Below are 20,532 nucleotides of genomic sequence, written 5' to 3'. Positions count from 1 at the left end.
TTAATTACGCCCAACAAGCGTTCCCTGGAAAACTAAACAAGGAGCTGGAAAAAAGTAACTGTAGCGCGTATAAGAGACTGTTCCATCTCCCCGCGTGCACCAGAAACACCCTCGTACGACTAGAATTTTCTATGAACCAACAAAAGCTGGAAGAGATGGCTGCCTTGAGCAAATACTACTACCTTACAACAGCGGAAAGGAGAAGACATTGAAGGCAGTCTTAAAAAATATCTTCCTGGAACCTGGGAACCCTTGGTCAGTGACTCTCAATGCGGCAAAGGATCTCCTTAATTTAGCCATGGAGAACTGGGGCACCGAGCTAACGAATTATGTTACCATCAAAAATGCAATCAAAAAACAAGTCCGCATCTCCTCTCCCGCATCGGACTTGGAGTCATTGGCAAAAAGAGGCCTCCATGAGTCCCTAAGTCTGCCACACACAGTGCATAATTCTAAATTTCATCTTACTCAGGCAGTAGGCCGCCCAGCCCTACACAAGATTTTAGCCTACAGATTACATCCCCTGCCCCTTAAAGAATTATACACCATCGAACGGGCAGGTTTCATGATCAACAAATGCAGGCTTTGCATATACAAACGGGGGAGTCCCTGGCCCATCTCATACTTTGCTGCCCGGCCCTGCGCACAGCTCGCAGCCTTTATCTTAGGCCCATTATTTTACAGCTGGGGACACGCACCGCAAATGAGGCGGTTCACCGACTATACACATTAAACTCAGTAAAACAGATGGCCACATTTGGGAAATTCATCCATCAGACTCGCACTAAGCTGATGGCCATCTCGAGTTATAACGTCCGGAGACTCAGCCGAGGCATGCTGGCCTGTAGGACTTTGAAAATGATTCTCTTCTAGCCCATAAGTACTCAGATTTTAATCATATAGACTTGCCTTAAAGAGGATGACTACCTTTTTTAACTTTCGTAACTTTTGTAATTCTTGCACTTGGTTTTAATGTAATGGTTTTGAGTAACCAAACAATAAAAAATTCAATCATTCATTCATTCATTCATTGTGCAGGGTATTACCACCTAGTGGCAATATCTTATATAAAGCCAGCTTCCTACAAAGAGCCAGCGTAGGCTTTAATTGATAGAATCTAGAATTTGCTGATTTAATGAAAGCCTGCAAAAAAAGGTTTAAACTGGGTACAATAAGCACATTACTAAAAACATCTTTTGAAAGCACACTAAATATTTAACCAAAATCTTTTTGCACATTTTGTCAGCCTACACTGTGTGCCACCTCTTATACTGTGTATTGCTTTATTTAAACCAATGACTTAGTTATTCGCAGTGCTTTTTCATAGACTTAGACATCTTACCACTATAAATAAATGGCACTATATTCCCCATGCACCGACCAGGAATCAAATTGGGGGAACCACTGGTTCCATACAAAGAGATCTGAAGTGATTGCATTAACCATCCGAGCTTTCCTGACAGAAAAAAAGCATTTCCCACTGATGAATTTACACTGCATCTATATTTCATTTACGGTGTTTGCATTATATTTGATATGCCGTTACCTGTAGGAGAAAGGCCAAAAAACAAGTTGCAGTTTATTTCTTTGACTCGAACCCCATTTTACCCAGGTCGCAGTTTCCATACTTTTCTTTATGCACTGGTGAGAGAGTATGGTGATGTAGTATTTTTGATCCCTCTGACAGCCAGAGTGGTCTCCTGTAATAAAATCATAACCTGCAAACAATGCACAGCTATTGTGTGCTTGGAAATTGAGTAAAAACAAAACAATACCTTAAAACCATTATTTTGGGGATGATGCCAAAATAGCCTGTAAACGTTTTTTGTGAAGGTTGAGACGAATGCAATTCACTATGTGTAGTGACGGTCTAGTGTCGCACGTCACGTCAGCGACGTGACGTGCCGGCAGTCAGGATTGGCTGCGCACGCACAGCGCTCGGCAGTGGCGCGAAAGCAGCGCGAGAGCCGGAATCAAGGGCAGAGGCTCGGCGCTCTTTAGGGACATTAACTAAATAAATACAGTTAAAGGTTCCCTAGCTCCAGCGTCTTTATTGGTGACAAACCAGCTCTACAATGGCGACGAGGATGGGATAACAGGCCCCCAGCAAGGAAGAAACACCAGAGCGACAACAGTCACACAGAGAGCACCAGTGGCAAGCAGGACCACCAACCAAGGTGCCCAGAGGAACAGAGAGCCAGCAGAATCATCAATCACCTCACAGGTACCCTAGAGAGCGTGGCAGAGCTCAAGAACACCCGAGGGGGCGGCACAGAGACACAACAGAGGGAAGATAGACCCCAGGGACAAGCAGCACAGCGCGCCAATCACGCCGAGCCCACAAAACAGGGGAACCCGCGCTGGATATCCCACCGAAGAGCGAGGGGGCTGACGCAGGTAGTCCCCGAGCCCAAACGAGCGAGGAAGAGCAGGACAATACACCGGGAAGCCCCAGAAGCCAAGGGAGTGCACAACCCACGGTCAAGAGAGAGAAAATGAGCGCGCAAACTGGGTACGCAACGGCGCCGGTGCAGTTTTTGCCCCGTCCTGGAGAACCACTCATGAAGTGGGAGGACTGGAGAGAATACATTAATAGAAGTCCTGGAAGATGAGAATGAAGAGGTGTTTAAACCCGCGAGAAAAAAACGCATCTTGTTGCTGAACCTGGGGCCGGAAGGTCTAAGAATTTACAAGAGCCTAGTACCGAAACAGAGAACGTCCACAGACGATGATGTATATGCCCATGCGCTCGACGATCTCAATGAACACTTCAGGCCGGCAGTGTGTGTGTCTGTGGACAGGTTCAATTTCCAACAGAGGAAGCAACGCCAGGGTGAAACGGTGGAGGAATACGTGGCGGCACTGAAGCGGTTGGCATCCACGTGCAAGTATGACACCTGGGAAGAGGAGTTCATCAAAGATCAAGTGGTGATGCACACCACGTGGACGGCAGTACAGGACAAACTGTGGGCCAGCGGAGACACCACATTGAAAGAAGTAATGGTCATCGTCAAAAGGGCCGAGTTAGCACGACGGTGTGCAGAAGCAACGAAGAAAGAAACAGCGCCCAGCACCATGGTGAACAAGGTGGACGACGAAACACCCCGCAGAGATTATCAGAACAAGAGATCAATGGAGAAGGGACCCAACAAATGGCAGAGCAACGCAAGTCCCTCGGGGAAACAGGCAGGAAGCAACAAGAAGCCATGCTATAGGTGCGGGAGCTGGTCGCACGAAGCGCATGACAGGAAGTGCCCAGCGGTTCGCGCCAAATGCCTGTATTGCGGAATAATCGGTCACTACGAAAAAGTATGTCGGAAGAAGGCCTCCAAGGGCACGTTCAGATATGTCGGCCAAGGCAGCGACGATCAAGACGATGGCGCTGAGGAGGATGTCGCCACGGTAATCTACATCGATGATGAGGTGCTGAGCGTGGACGGCCAAGTCCTGAGCATAGACGGGAAAAGGACCATGAAACCGGTCCTGGAAATGGCGATAGGAGGTATCACGATCAGCGTGGTGGCAGACACAGGCTCGCCCTACACCATTGTCCAGAGAGCGGTGTGGGAGGAGAAATTCGCACCACATCTAGGCCCGGAACTAGAGAAACTAGACATCCGCCCCGTCACGTACAACGGAGACCGCATACCAATGGCGGGGTCCAGGCCATTGAACTTCGAATTCAGAGGGCGGTCTGCACACTGCAAGCTCTATGTGTCGGAGAAGGGCCCCTCGGTCCTAGGATGGCTAGATCAAGGCGACCTGGGCATAAAGCTGGATCCGGGAGGCAAGGAACAGATATTACTAACGGAACAGGAGGCATCGCCGGATTTCGACAGATGGAAGAGTGAATACCCCAAAGTGTTCGGGGGCACGGTGGGAAAGCTGGAGAAATTCGCACACAAAATCGTCCTAAAGGAAGACGCCGTGCCGGTAGCCCACAAGGCTAGAAATATACCGTTGGCAGTGAGGGAAGCAGTACGGGAGGAGCTTCAAGACTTGGAAAGGAAGGGGATCATCGAGCCCATCACATGTGCGGAATGGCTGGCGCCCTTGGTGGTAGTTAAGAAACCCAGCGGGAAGGTCCGGCTGTGTGTCGACCTGCGTGAACTGAACAAGAATATTGTGGTGGAGAGGTTCCCCTTACCCAGAATAGAGGAGATGCTGGCTAGCACAAGGGGAATTAAGTGGTACTCCACTATCGACTTGACCTCAGCGTACCACTAAATAGCTCTACACTCGGAGAGCCGCAAACTCACATCATTCATCACCCTGTTTGGGTGCTATCAGTTCCGCCGAATGCCATTTGGACTGGCCTCGGCGGCAGCGGTATTCCAGAAACTAATGCACCAATTGTTCAAGGATATCGCCGGCGTCCAATACTTTCAGGACGACATCCTGGTGATGGGGAGAGACAGACCTGACCATGATGTGAAACTGGGGAATGTTCTGAGTATCCTAGAAAGAAAGGGACTAACAGCGGAGTGGTCCAAGTGCCGGATAGGGATGAACTCGGTGACCTACCTAGGGCATGAGATAGGGGTGCAAGGAGTGACTCCAAAGGCAGAAAATGTAAGAGCGATCTGTGAAGCACCCCCACCCAGCAACAAGGAAGATGTCAGATCATTCCTTGGAATGGCAGAGTAGTACGGCAAATTTGTGCAGCACTTTGCCTCCAAAACCCACCACATGAGGCAGCTGACGAAAGAGAACACGGAATTCTGCTGGTCAGAAGAAGCACAAGGGGAATTTGAAATCATCAAGAAGGAAGTAGCAGGAGCAATACCGCTCCAAGGGTACGACCCTCAAGGAAAGACGGTACTAACCACAGACGCCAGTGATAAAGGACTGGGTGCAGTCCTCATGCAAGACCGAGGAGATGGAAGACTGGAGACACTGAGCTTCGCATCACGCACACTGAGCGAAACGGAAAAAAAGTACAGTGTAATAGAGAAAGAGATGCTGGCAGTGGTGTGGGCTACCACGAGATTCAGACAATTCCTGTGGGGCACACGGTTCCAATTGCGGACGGATCACAAACCGTTACTGAAAGTGCTAACGTCGAGTGGGCATGCGGATGCCACGCCCAGAATATCCAAAATGACACTGAAACTACTCGAATTCAGGTATGACGTGGAGCATATCCCTGGCAGCAAGAACAGAGTGGCAGACTATCTGAGCAGAGCGGCGGCCATGGAAACGAGTGAGGAAGACAAGGTGGGAACAGAAGAGTGGGTAGCACTCACGGAGGACCACGAGAAGGTCATCAGTCTTCAAGAATGAAAACAGGCATATGCGGAGGATCAGACCCTAGAGGAAGTGAAGATGCACATCACCCAAGGATGGCCTGACAAGAGACACACCCGGGGGGAACTCAACCCCTATTTCGAAGTTAGGGAAGAACTGTCCATTGACAACCAAGGAATATTTATGTATAGAGGAGAAAAGGTCATTCCCCCGACAAGTATCATCCCCAGACTACTGGACATGATACACGAGGGTCACCTCGGAATAGGAAAACTGAAACTGAGGTCTAAACAAAATTACTGGTGGCCAGGAATGGATGTGAGAACAGAACGACACGTAAGAGATTGCTCACGGTGCCTAGGGGCAGACAAGACACTCAAGCCACTACGCCCAGCACTGGGCACGTTCGAAACTCCGAAGAACCCGTGGGAGGAGCTGTCAGTGGACATCCTAGGCCCGATCCTAGACACACAAGGAGTCCAAAAGTACGTGTGTGTCCTAGTAGACAAGTACTCGAAGTGGCCTGAACTGAAGATAGAGGAGACCATGGACACAGAAACCATAGTAAAGTTCCTGGCGGACACCTTTGTAAGGGAAGGCATCCCAAAGTCCATCCTCAGTGACAATGGCCCCCAGTTCAGATCGGAAAAATGGAACAATTTCATGCAAAGAAACGGCATCCTGGCAAAGCACACATCCATATACCACCCGGCTGGGAATGGTCAAGTGGAGCGCTTCAACAGAGTGGTGATGGGGTCAATTCAAGCAGCCATCTCGGACAAACAAAGATTGGGAGAAGGACATATGGCACATGCTGTGGGCGTACAGGATCACTCCCACAGGGACCGGTTATAGCCCCTTCCAGATATTGCGAGGCCGTGAACCATTCACCCAAGACAATCGGGTGTGGAAAGAGAAAACAATTGTGAGCGAATGGTCCCCCGCAGTGGTGCGTGCCAACATAGAGAAAGCACAAGCTGTCTTCACAAAACACTACAATGCTCGGAGGAATGTGAGAGACGTGGGACTAGAAAAAGGGGAATGGGTGAGAGTAAAGTTGCCCACGATACAAAGGAAAGGAGAGAGCAAATACAGCAAGCCTATGCAGGTGAAGGAAGTAATGGGCAGAGCGGCACGGCTGAGTGATGGAAACGTATGGTCACAGGACCGCATGGCAAGATGCAACAAAGTCCTAACTTGGGACTATGGTGGAGCAGATGCAGGAGATGGAGAGAGCGGGATTGACCAACAAGGACATCCTGAGGAGGAACATGAAATGAGAGGAAGAGAACAGCGACAAGTAAAAGAGAGAAGCATTGAGCAAGAGCAGAGGGCCGGAGAGGATCCTAGTGACGTAAATGGAAACGAGGAGGTACAAGGGAGCAGGAGAAGCAGCGAAGGAGTGAATCCCACCACCCCGGTAAGACTGACTCGGCGGGGCAGGGTGGTGATCAAACCTACAAGGTTCAGAGACTATGACCTGAACGACGGACTGTAAGTAAAAATGTTTGTGTTGGAAAAAGGGGAGATATGTAGTGACGGTCTAGTGTCGCACGTCACGTCAGCGACGTGACGTGCCGGCGGCCAGGATTGGCTGCGCGCGCACAGCGCTCGGCAGTGGCGCGAAAGCAGCGCGGGAGCCGGAATCAAGGGCAGAGGCTCGGCGCTCTTTAGGGACATTAACTAAATAAATACAGTTAAAGGTTCCCTGGCTCCAGCGTCTTTATTGGTGACAAACCAGCTCTACACTATGTGTATTTAGTAAAGCACCACAGATGATCCCTGGCACCAAAATATGAAATGTAAAATTGTAAACGAATTTATTGGCCTAATATTTAGTTTGTCATTGATTCTGTTAAAATGTATACAGACAACCCCTTAGCTTATTTAAAGGATGTTTAGCGCACACCAATGTTATGGGTCTGCTGTGACTTAAAATGCATTGTTGACCACATATTGCCAAGAAAAAAGACTCCCCTTGTTATGCAGTATATCACAACAGTGAAAGGATTTTCACTCAAGTTCTAAACACGGTTCTGCCTCCGTTGTACGAAATATTATTCCCCCCAACCCTCAAAGTTGGGTGTAGTTGCGCCCTGGCCTGTACCAAAGATTATATCACGTTCTCACAGCTGTGTGTAGTTGAACCCAGGCCTGTCTCTACCAAAGATTCTTTCATGCTGGCTCTAAAAGGGCATACTCTATCTTCGCCTTCTGTGGTGCAGCTGCATGAAAACAACCACAGGGAACAGAGAAAAGGGACTAACACGACTAGCTGGTTTGTGGACACTTTAGTTAAAGCGCAGGCAATTCGACCAAGTATTACTGAGCAAATAGCAAAGTGAGCCGTAGCGCATATTGAAATGAAACCTATAATTGTGTAAGTCGCAACATATGTAGCCTTGATATACTTATTGTTTTTAAAGCTTTTATTGTTTCTAATTAACCTAATATTATAATAAATATATCTCTGTATTCAATCGACTAAAGCATATTTATAAAACTGAGAAAGACAAATTAATCAATACATGTGTATTAAATATTGCCTTAATGGAATCATAGCCGGAGCAGAAATATCTAACCAATCGGAACATTCACATTTCAAGATGGCCGCAACATTGAATGCATCCGTGATGGCATTGTGCCATGAAGTTTCTATTCTATTTCTCTGTGGGCTGGAGCTGCTTCTGCTGGGTGTTTTGGTCACGTTACTCGCCAGGCAGTAAGGGCTTTCCATGATCCAGAGGTCGGCCGTCTTGTGACCGAAGATGCCCCCGTCCGTCGCCGCCTGCTGCCTCTTATGCCTGGGGACTCTCCTGTTGTGTATGCAGCCGGGACAGGCGACCCGCAGGGGGCGCTCCAAAAAGCCCAATGTGGTTCTGATACTGACAGACGACCAGGATGTATACCTGGGGGGCATGGTAACTACACTGGAAGAAGTGGTGTAACTGCACGGGGAATACTTTTTTTTAGATGGTGTATTATTACATGTATAGTGGCGGTAATTGCTAACGAGGGCTCTTTATTGGGCAAGAGCCTGTACTGTTTGTAACTACACAGTAGGACGGCTTAACCGTGAATCGGGTATCTGGCGAAAATGTTAACTGCACTGTTGGGCAGTATTGCTTTGTATTGCCTCGTATTGCCTCGTCATGTGTAGTAATGGCTATATAAATACAATTACTCTACAATATATGTGACATACCTGACGGCTATAATGGTACTTGCAGTGTGATGACGTACGGCGTTCACGTGTTTTAAGGTAAACACTTCATCGGAAGTAGTTGAACAAGAATACTGGTGTAGTACCACCAGTCACGCATTGGCTCTGATTTCTGACACTTGAAGGTCTGTGTTCAAAATAAAAGTAGCACAACTACAGGTACTAGAATGCAATTGGAAACACAACTGCATGCAGTATTTGTAGTGACCTGCTGGTATCTGGTCTAGTTGTGTCAGCCACTCCCGCCCCACAGCATTACAATATTGACAGAGTACATGTTGACATACCTGAAGTTATCCTATATAATAATGTGTGTGTGTGTGTATATATACACACTTTAGTCGTCTTTGGAAAATGTGTGTGTGTATATATATATATTACCTACTGGCGGTCGCCAGTAGGTATATATAGTTAGGATTTTTTCTCTATGGGATTTTTGAAAATTCTATGTCTAATAACTTTGGCGTTTGTGGACGGAATTGGCTGAAATTTTCAGGAAAATGGCACATTTTGTTTCTGAGCAGCCCTTGAAAATTTGGGAGGGGTTCGTCAAGGGGGGGCCGAGAAAAAAGGGGGGTCCCAAAACGTGTTTTTAACATTGAGTTTTCCATAGGGCGGTTGGCCTCACTTTTAGCCCGAACGGCTGAATGGATTTGCACGAAACTTGGCAAAATTGTAGGGACTGGTAGCCCGATGTGCCTTTTGTAGGTCTCAATATATGTGCTCCAGTGGATTTTGAGAAATTAACGTTTAAAAAAAGATATATATCTGTAACAGCGGACCGGGCAGCGCTCCAGTACGCGTACTTTTCGCGCAACGGAGCTTTGTGAAGCGAAGCTGATTGGTTCTCCGGCGTCTGTAAACATTCCAAACAGTCCGTAGCGGCCGCCATCTTGTCTCTCGGTAGGATCGAGAGACAAGCGGAGGCCAAACCGAAGGGGCAAATGACCATAAGGGGGCATAGTAGATCCTCCCTGACCGTTTAGGTTTGATGTGGAGGTTTTAAAAGGGCCCCGCGGGGCAAAAAAAAAATAAAATAATAATAATCGAACAGCTGAATGGATTTGCACGAAACTTGGCAAAATTGTAGGGACTGGTAGCCCGATGTGCCTTTGCTAGATCTCAATATATGTGCTCCAGTGGATTTTGAGAAATTAACGTTCAAAAAAAGATATATATCTGTAACAGCGCACCGCTTCGCGTACTTTTCGCGTTACGGAGCTTTGCGAAGCTGATTGGCTCTCCGGTGTCTGTAAACATTCCAAACAGTCCGTAGCGGCCGCCATCTTGTCTCTCGGTAGGATCGAGAGACAAGAGGAGGCCAAAGCGAAGGGGCAAATTACCATAAGGGGGCATAGTAGATCCTCGCCGACCCCCTAGGTTTGATGTGGAGGATTTAAAAGGGCCCCGCGGGGCAAAAAAAAAAAATAATAATAATAATCGAACGGCTGAATGGATTTGCACGAAACTTGGTAAAATATTAGGGACTGGTAGCCCGATGTGCCTTTGCTAGGTCTCAATATATGTGCTTCAGTGCATTTTGAGAAATTAACGTTCAAAAACAAGATATATATATCTGTAACAGCGCTCCGCTTTGCGGAGATAAAATTATATCTGTATTACCTAGCTGTTGCTAACACCAGTTAGCGACGGCTAGTAGGAGATAGCGACCATCTTGGGCCCCACTTTGCATGTGAGTGATATTTATCACTAATGACATGCAAAGTGGGCATGCCAAGATGTTAGCGACTGGAAACAGTCGCTAACATCGCTATCTCCTATTATCAACTTTTGGAAATATTCGAGATAAGCGCGAATATCTCCAAAAGCTAGCACCTGCCCTGAGCAGTTCTTAGCCATGTTATCCAATGGGAGGTGGATAACATGGCTAAGAGCATTAGCTCGGTAATGCATGAATATCGCTGAGTTTTCAGCGATATTAATGCATTGCGGTCGTTTTTTATCGTATTTGCGATAAACCTTGATAATAGCAAGGTTTATCTGCGATAATTTCTGACGGTAAAAAAATCGTTGCTAAGCATCGTTAGGGATAAATATCGCTTAACTTTGGTAATATGCCCCAACGTCTGTTAACGTTCGATTCGAAGGAAATCAGGAAGTGTTGAAAAACATTGTCTGCGCCATCTTGTCTTTTTTCAAATGCCACACTTTTGTCGTGCACGGCAGCCATTTTAGATGCCTTGACCAGACCCACTCTGTGCACGCTGTCGATCCTTAGCATGGCTCCCCACCCTCGCAAGCATCTCCCCCAGGCAGTGGTCACCCCCGCTCTCTGTCTTATGCATGGGTAATAAACCTCCCCCCATCTGCGCTGCTCTTCCCTGAGAATCACACCCTGTGCCCGCCCGACACCTCCCTTTCGCCCTATTCACTACCGCACCCTCTGACACTCCTTTTCCTCTGTGTCCGATAGTCCAGGCCGGTCCTAGGCTATCAGCTAGCCCTGCAGATGTAGTTTATGGCCACAGCTGTAAAGAATCACCCCTCTTCAAAGGAGTTATAGTAGATCAAGGCCCACACTCGATGAGATCCGTCACAGCAGAAGCGTTGCTATTATCTGAAAACCATCCTGTATTGTGATTGGGGAGGGGACCGAGCCTGAAGCGGAAGATTCCAGGGATGACTCTTTGTACATCAAAGTTTTTACAATTATGTGTCACATTAAAAATATATAGCACTCCGACAAAGTAGTAAGATTATAAAACTTTAATAATTTATAAATATATACAAGAAAACAAAAATAGTAATAACATATAAACATTTTTAGGGAAAAACAACGAAGTAGCGGTCGGCTGTGCGAATAGTCCCAACGCAGCACAACGTCCAGATTTCCGGCGTGGGGCGTCGCGGGGGGTGGGTCATCAGTAGCAAACTGTTGTGCGAATAGTTCCAAGGCAGCAGAACGCGTTGAAATCTAGATGACACGAAAGTGATGTCTAGTAAGTTGCCACCCAGCAAATAACGGCGTGGGGCGTCGCGGGGGGTGGGTCATCAGTAGCAAACTGTTGTGCGAATAGTTCCAAGGCAGCAGAACGATGGCACCAAGGTGATGTCCAGTAAGTTGCCGCACTGGTTTTGGTATCCTACAATGCTGCTCCGAATAACGGCGTGGGGCGCCCCGGGGGAGGCGGCGTGAACGGGCCTCTCCAGGTGGAGTGTCATCTGTTGTAGTGGGGCGTCCCTTTACCGTTTCAGTTGCCATTCCGTACGTTTTTGGTCCACTGTGTCAAAAGCCGCAATTCAGCTGAGTTGCGCCCACTCTTGCGGTGCAGCGATAGGCGGCTGTCACAGGACTCTCAAAATGGCGGCAGGCTGTTTCCTTTTTGGGCCTGGTCCACTGAAATGGCCCTGGGACACCTTGGAAATCGGACGCTTGTCTGCTAGGTCTTGGACCCCATTCTCGAAAGCGTCCCCTCCGCCTTGAGAATTCATCAAAAGTTTTGGGAGCCCCGACTCCTGCAGGCTTCTGGTGGGGAGCGGCTGCCATGATTGCTCGCGGAATGACCACGACGGAGCTACGAGATGGTGGTGCTCTCATGCTGACGCCAGCTTCAGTCTGAAACATCCAGAAACAAGGTGGGGCTTTCATCGTTTGGAAAAAAAAAAAAGTTTTCATCCAATGAAAAGTGTTGTTTTTAGGTCATATGATCAAGCCTTCCATCATTAGGAAACCAAAAGTAAAATGAACCAATGAAAAGTTTTATAAACAAGTCACATGACCTGTTATGCGGCATAGGGTATAAAATGCGGAGAAAATACGTTGGCACGTGAGGCGGCGTCAGTAGCGGACCGATGTGCGAATAGGCCGAAGGCAATACAACGCGCCAAGATCCGGATGGCACCGAGGTGGTGTCCAGCAAGTTGCAGCACTGGTGTGGCCATCCTACAATGCTGAAAGTCGGCGTGGGGCGCCCCGTTGGCCTGTGAGTTTGCGTCAGTAGCGGACCGATGTGCGAATAGGCCGAAGGCAGCACAACGCGCCAAGATCCGGATGACACCGAGGTGGTGTCTAGTAAGTTGCCGCACTGGTGTGGCCATCCAACAATGCTGAAAGTCGGCGTGGGGCGCCCCGTTGGCCTGTGAGTTTGCGTCAGTAGCGGACCGATGTGCGAATAGGCCGAAGGCAGCACAACGCGCCAAGATCCGGATGGCACCGAGGTGGTGTCTAGTAAGTTGCCGCACTGGTGTGGCCATCCTACAATGCTGAAAGTCGGCGTGGGGCGCCCCGTTGGCCTGTGAGATGGCGTCAGTAGCGGACCGATGTGTGAATGGGGCCGAAGGCAGCGCAACAATATTTTCGGAATAGAAGACACCACTAGGCGCTGAGATGCCAAGATCCGGATGGCACCGAGGTGGTGTGTAGCAAGTTGCCGCACTGGTGTGGCCATCCTACAATGCTGAAAGTCGGCGTGGGGCGCCCTGTTGGCCTGTGAGTTTGCGTCAGTAGCGGACCGATGTGCGAATGGGGCCAAAGGCAGCGCAACAATAGTTTCTGACTGACACCACAAGGCGCTGAGATGCCAAGATCCGGATGGCACCGAGGTGGTGTCATAGTTGAGAGTTCTGAGCAGCGGTTGTAACACTGTCTGAAGCTTATTTGCAGCTGCTGCAGCTTCACTACGCGTCAAGATCCGGATGGCACCGAGGTGGTGTCTAGTAAGGTGCACTGGTGTGGCCATCCTACAATGCTGAAAGTCGGCGTGGGGCGCCCCGTTGGCCTGTGAGTTTGCGTCAGTAGCGGACCGATGTGCGAATAGGCCGAAGGCAGCACAACGCGCCAAGATCCGGATGGCACCGAGGTGGTGTCTAGTAAGTTGTCGCACTTCTGTGGCCATCTTACAATGTTGAAAGTCGGCGTGGGGCGCCCCGTTGGCCTGTGAGATGGCGTCAGTAGCGGACCGATGTGCGAATGGGGCCAAAGGCAGCGCAACAATATTTTCTGATTTGAAGACACCACAAGGCGCTGAGATGCCAAGATCCGGATGGCACCGAGGTGGTGTCTAGCAAGTTGTGGCACTGGTGTGGCCATCGTACAATGGTAAAAGTCGGCGTGGGGCGCCCTGTTGGCCTGTGAGATGGTGTCAGTAGCGGACTGATGTGCGAATGGGGCCAAAGGCAGCGCAACAATATTTTCTGACTGACACCACAAGGCGCTGAGATGCCAAGATCCGGATGGCACCGAGGTGATGTCTAAGTTGCGGACTGATGTGCGAATGGGGCCAAAGGCAGCGTAACAATATTTTCTGTATGGAAGATACCACTAGGCGTTGAGATGCCAAGATTCGGATGGCACCGAGGTGATGTCTAGCAAGTTGCTGTACTGGTGTGGTCATCCTACAATGCTGAAACTCGGCGTGGGTCGCCCCATTAGCCTGTGAGATGGCGTCAGTAGCGGACCGATGTGCGAATAGGCCGAAGGCAGCACAACGCGCCAAGATCCAGATGTCACCGTGGTGGTTTCATAGTTGAGAGGCACTTCATCTGCAGTGGGGCGCCGAGATCCGGATGGCACCGAGGTGATGTCTAGCAAGTTGCTGTACTGGTGTGGTCATCCTACAATGCTGAAAGTCGGCGTGGGGCGCCCCATTAGCCTGTGAGATGGCGTCAGTATCGGACTGATGTGCGAATGGGGCCAAAGGCAGCGCAACAATATTTTCTGAAGAGAAGACACCAAAAGGCGCTGACATTCCAAGATCCGGATGGCACCGAGGTGGTGTCTAGCAAGCTATGCAGTTGAGTTGTGTGCGCACTTGCGGCGAATAGGTCGAAGGCAGCATAACAATGTTTTCTGAATAGAAGACACCACAAGGCGTTGAGATTCGGTTACCACCGAGGTGATGTCTAGCAAGTTGCCGCACTGGTGTGGCCATCCTACAATACTGCTCCGAATAACGGCGTGGGGTGCCCGAAGGGGGGGGGGGGAGCCGGCGTGAACGGGCCTTCCTAGGTGGAGGCTCGTCTGCTGTAGTGGGGCGCCCCTTTACCGTTTCAGTTGCCATTCAGCTGAGTTTCGGCTGCTCTTGATGCTACAGCGACAGGCGGCTGCAAGAGGACTCTCAAAATGGCGGCCTGTTCTTTGGATTTGGGCCTGGTCCACTAAAATGGCCCTGGGACACCTTAGAACTCGGACGCTCGATTTTTTTTTCCCTTTCCTGTACATGCAAAAAAAGGTAAATGCCCGGTACGTTACACGCTTCATCTGCCACGATGAACTCTCCAGAGGAACCGAAAAAAAATATAGTTGTGGTAACTATACCATGCATCGTCATATGGAGAGGTGGCACCAATTAATTATAGTGCTGCATAAAAGAGAGATTTGGAGGAGAACCCCTGACCTGCTAGTACATTCATCAAAGAAGTGGCACTGAGAGCTTCAGAGGCAAGGGAAACGGTCCCAAATATTTAGAAGAACTTTGGAAAGATTAAAATGACATGTTTAGATTGTGGCAAATTAATTTCATGTGGACAGATGAGTGTTACTCTAATAAATACAGCATATGAACATCATCATAGTCGATGGTTGGTAGAGACATTTTGACCATATCCTGGACCTGCCCGTCCTCGCCCAAAATGGCGCCGGAATAAATGGGACTCGTAACTCCTTGTTGTGTACTGGTTGCAGAACCTTGAAATCACGAGATACGTATGCAGTTTTGAAGCACATGGCGGGCGGGGACGAGAATTGATTGAATATTTCGACATCCCTATTGATATTAAGTTCTGATGTGTTATTGATTACTGTACTGTTGAAAGTTCGAATTAACGTCACCCATGGTACTTGCCCGCAAATGTATATCTAGATAATTTTATTGTAACTGGCCCTGTCGTATTTTAATTATAAAATGTACGTCCACCGATTCCGTAACTGTTAGACACCTTAGTTCTTGCAACCTAATGGCCCGCCCGTTACGTTCCTCTACAGTGTAAATGTCTATTCATCATATACGATTACAGTTTGCTCCGTGGCAGGCCCACGTGGTTATAGGCTCGTATTTGTATAATGAAATTTTCACAATAAAGGTTTTTAAAAGAAAACATGGTAGTAGTATATACATTGGTAAAGTTTTTAATAATAGTCACTGTTTTAGAATCATTAAAAGGCAAGTGAAATAAAGCAGACCAATTACATGAAGGGTAAAAGGTATAATACGAAGGAACGCAGTAAAGATAAATGGTCAAGGGCTGTTGTGTTTTCTATTCCTGCAACATAAAGTGATCAATAAGAATCTCATATTCAGGCGTATCGGCGACTAAGACAGCAGGTCGACCCTCTTTTGCTCAACGGCTCCGTCATGGGACGAAGAAACGCTCTTTTTCTCGAAAAAAGAATATATTTTACTTGCAGGACAGTTGTAAAATTTCCGGGAAAGTACATTAGCCTGGAACATTATAACATATATTTAAGAAAAAATAATGTTCGGAAGTAATGAAAAGCGTAATTTTTAGGTCATATGACCAAGCCTTTCATCATTACAATAAGAAAAGTAAAATGAACCAATGAAAAGTTTTATTAACAAGTCACATGACTTGTTATGCTTACGTTACGCGCTGCGCGCCCCGGATGACTTCCGGATGCGCTAACGCGGCGCGTCATATGACGCATTACGCGACAACGCAGGTCCAGAATATAGTCAAAATGTCTCCACCAACCAGCGGTCGGAACACAACCCCTTTCAGCAGGCTAAATAGTTCTGTTAAATGACAACAGAAGGGACAGGCAACAAGAACCATCAGTCAAAGAGGGGAGGGCTAATTCTTCTCTACCGGGTTACATTGGGGCGCTACCGGAACTGATCGAATTGGTAGTCTACAGTGTTTCTGGATGTTTCAGACTGAAGCTGGGGTTAGCATGAGAGCAGCACCATTTCGTAGCTCCGTCGTGCCATTCCGCAACCAATCATGGCAGCCGCTCTTTATCGTTATTTTGGGCGGGGTGGGTGGCGGAGCCGAGCTGTTTTGCAGCCATCATTGTGTGGAGTTCAGTTCATCTCACTAGTTTTGTATTTGTCATGAGGGGTTGTTCCTAATGTTTCTATTTTAGCGAGGTCAAAAAGAGATCCCATTAGTGGCCTACTGATTTTGCTCGATTCCTTTTCTTTTTTTTTTTACACGATTTTTCGTTATCTGCAAAGACTAAACAGAGTATTGCGACTCTGTGTTTGTTTGTAAATAGAGAATGAACCAAAGAGAACTAATTCTAAAACAGTAAATACTTGGATAACAATCAATCAAATGGAGAGAGAAGCAGGCACGACGGATTACAACGGGGGCAAAGGCCTGCGTTAACTACCTTTCACTATCTGCAAAGAGAGAGTACTCCTAATAGAAATGAGGGGGGGGGCACCATTCAAAGCAGATCAGTATGCATAAACACAAAAATGTTTTCACTTACCACGTACTTGACATTTGACAGCTTATGATATTTGCTATTAAAAAACCATTGAAATTCACTGAAAAAACCATAGGTTATAGACCATATATAGTTAGGAATTAGCATTTACAAAACCTTGAAAATTCACTGAAAAAACCATAGGTTATAGACCATATATAGTTAGGAATTAGCATTTAAAAAACCTTATTTTACTCACACAAAACCATTGAAATTCCATATATAGTTAGTTGCACTAACTATATATCGCGCACCCGCAATCCACTGCTGATCATGTCACATATTACATCATTCATGACATGGTCAGTGACATCACTGATGACATCACTGATGACATCTCAAATGACATCACTGATGACATCACTGATGACATCTCAAATGACATCACTGATGACATCACTGATGACATCTCAAATGACATCACTGATGACATCTCATTTGACATTACTGATCACATCACTGATGACATCATTCATGTGATAATACGATGAACCTCTTCAGACTCTAATATAACCTTAGATACACTCAGTGTAAACAGACACTCATAGACTGTCACTCATCCATGGAGTTACTCAGACACTTAGTCAGTCATGCAAAGAATCAATCACACCTCCATTTCCTCAACTATACAGTTATACACACCTTATTTATTCAAACATATACTAAAACATATTTACTCACTTATACAATCCTGGATACAAGTTCACAATGATCCATACAGCCACTCACACATTCACTGGCTCTTATGCACAGTTATTTATATATGTCAACTCTCACATGTACTGTGTTTTACATATGTACTTACTTTGACATGTAGCACTGAGATATCCATTCACTCACCAATACACTCATGCACACAGTCAACCGCCCATACAGCTGTTTCCACATGCACTTTTGAACCCATACATCTAGTCAATCAACTGCTCACACATCTATGCAGAGAGTCATACACCTCCCAGCCACCCAGACACACACTCAGTCTCCCATACAAATGCTTGGGCAACCAATCAATAACCCATACAGTTAATCATATAGCTAATGATCAACACATGCAGCAGTTTACAGAACAACAGACATAATGATGCACAAATTAAGACAGTTTAGTCACTAACCCATGCACTCAGTGAGACACATTTAATCAGTCACTCATACAGTCAGCCATGCCCCTACTAAATCCTTCATCAAGACACTTATACATCCACTCATTCTTCAATATGTAAGACATATTTTAACTTTACAGAATTATACAGTCACTGGATGTAGTCATCAGTAATGTCATTTGAGATGTCATCAGTGATGTCATCAGTGATGTCATTTGAGATGTCATCAGTGATGTCATCTGTGATGTCATTTGAGATGTCATCAGTGATGTCACTGACCATGTCATGAATGATGTAATATGTGACATGATCAGCAGTGGATTGCGGGTGCGCGATATATAGTTAGTGCAACTAACTATATATGGAATTTCAATGGTTTTGTGTGAGTAAAATAAGGTTTTTTAAATGCTAATTCCTAACTATATATGGTCTATAACCTATGGTTTTTTCAGTGAATTTTCAAGGTTTTGTAAATGCTAATTCCTAACTATATATGGTCTATAACCTATGGTTTTTTCAGTGAATATATATATATATATAAATCTGTGTGTGTATATATATATATATATATATAAATGTGTGTATATATATATATATATATATATATATATATATATATATATATATATATATATATAATGTGTGTATATGTATATATATATATATATATATATATATATATATATATATATATATATATATATATATATATATATATATAAATGTGTGTGTGTGTGTGTATATATATATATATATATATATATATATATATATATATATATATATATATATATATAAATGTGTGTGTGTATATATATATATATATATAAGCTAAGGTTTGTCCTGATAGTGTTTGCAAGATTCTTAACACGGAGATCGCAACGTGTTCCAAATCAGTAGTGAGTTTCTCAACCAGTTTTTTTTTTGCACTGTGACGTTTACACTTTTGCATTTCCCACTACCACTGTAAACCTGCGAGAAACTGGTGCAAGATCACCAATGCCTTTTTGACTTCTACATATGGTAGATGACTGCCTGCCTTTATAATGAAAGTAGCAAAACTACAAGTACCAGAATGTAAAGGGAAACATGACTGTAATACACTGCAGGTACATGACAGTTATATCTGTAGGTGGCCTGTGAATGGCTTAGACACTTCCTTTCTTTGGAGAGATGGAAAACATTTTGATTAAGTTTGTCCTGGTATTTTATGTAAGATTTGTAGCACATACTTAAAAATAGATAATGTCGGGTAACTGCATTGTAGGGACTATATTGATGGGTCACGATACATGTATTTTATGGCTCGCTTTAAACAAATAATGCTAATATTGCAAATTCTGTGCCAGAAGATTTAGGGGGCATGTTAACAAAACAAGTCCTAAGTCACTCATCTTTTACTAGTTATAGTATTTCCGAGTTAGGTGTAATGCATGCACACCTGTGGTAGTCTCACAATGATCATTTTAGGGTCCTCAGATTTTATTTTTATCATATAGAGTACTACACTATTATATTGTAATGGAGTATCCTGTGCTAGGCTGGGTGATGTCACCTGTGAGGTACTTAGGGTTCTTTATGTGAGCTCATTATCTCGCGGGGGCTGTTACAGTTCAACCAGCTGCGCCTGGTTGGGTTGGTTCTGAGTTCTCCTTAATTAAACTTAAACTCAAGACAAGTTGCAAGAGTTTGATTGTAAATTTGAGTACCTGCCTAGCTGGCGCAACAGGGTGACCAACTGTTTGTCGCGTTTACCAGACACAAAGGGTTTGGTGGTGGATTTACCGACGGAGGAGGTGGTGGCGAATGTGGATGATGCTCTGGAGTCGTATGCGAATGCTATTCAAAGGAACTTGTGGTATAATCATATGCAAGAGGATGTTGTGTTAAGTGATGTTGTTAGAATGATCAAGGATGGTTCAAGGAGAGAGGGTGTGTTACCAGTGGGTGTAAGGCCTTTTGTTAAAATTGTGGATGAGATGTCTGTTACTGCTGACGGTATCATCATGAGGAGTGATACATTTATTCCTCCTTCTGGTTTGCGTTGCAGGTTAATTAGTTTGGCTCATGAGGGGCATTTGGGGCAAACCTTGACGGTGAAAAGATTGAAGCAGAATTATTGGTGGCGAACATGGATGCTGAAGTGAAGGATTGGGTGGAGCGCTGTTTGGCTTGTAGGGAGTCGGAGAAGAGGTTGAGGGTGGGTTTGGGTGTTTCAAAAGAGCCGCAGCATATTGCTTCTGCAGAGAAGGTGTGGGAAAAGGTCTGTTTGGACTTTATTGGTCCATTTTCATTTTTGCCGGAGTGTCAGAAATTTGCATTGGTGTTGGTGGATGTTAAGTCCAAGTGGATTGAAGTGGCTTTTATGAGTTCGGTTACTACTGCTGCTACTATTGGTGTTTTGACAGAGATTTTCAAAAGAGAGGGTTTTCATCTGTTATTCTGTCTGATAACGGTACGCAGTTGACGTCTTCTGAGATGGAAGCGTTTTTGAATTCTGTTGATGTCAAACATTCCTGTTGTTCATTGTACAACCCACAAGGGAATGGGTT

The 20,532-nt window shown here is 46.0% G+C and overlaps 1 protein-coding gene across 2 annotated transcripts in view; it reads left to right on the top strand.

The window, feature by feature from the left end:
- Positions 1 to 7,909: 7,909 nt before the first annotated feature.
- GNS (glucosamine (N-acetyl)-6-sulfatase) overlaps positions 7,910 to 20,532 on the top strand; it is a 258,138-nt gene continuing 245,515 nt past the window's right edge. The window contains exon 1 of one of the 2 annotated variants that reach the window (XM_078676222.1): positions 7,910 to 8,168. In XM_078676222.1, the coding sequence (XP_078532348.1) occupies positions 8,016 to 8,168 (153 nt within the window). In that variant the 5' untranslated portion in view covers positions 7,910 to 8,015. The remainder of the gene's footprint in view (positions 8,169 to 20,532) is intronic. The other variant, XR_013607146.1, reaches the window with a different exon arrangement.

The sequence above is a fragment of the Lissotriton helveticus genome, chromosome 1_1 (genome assembly GCF_964261635.1).
Source record: "Lissotriton helveticus chromosome 1_1, aLisHel1.1, whole genome shotgun sequence".
Classification (NCBI taxonomy): domain Eukaryota; kingdom Metazoa; phylum Chordata; class Amphibia; order Caudata; family Salamandridae; genus Lissotriton; species Lissotriton helveticus.
Note: the sequence above shows the minus strand (reverse complement) of the source record. Positions and strands in the feature narration are given on the sequence as shown.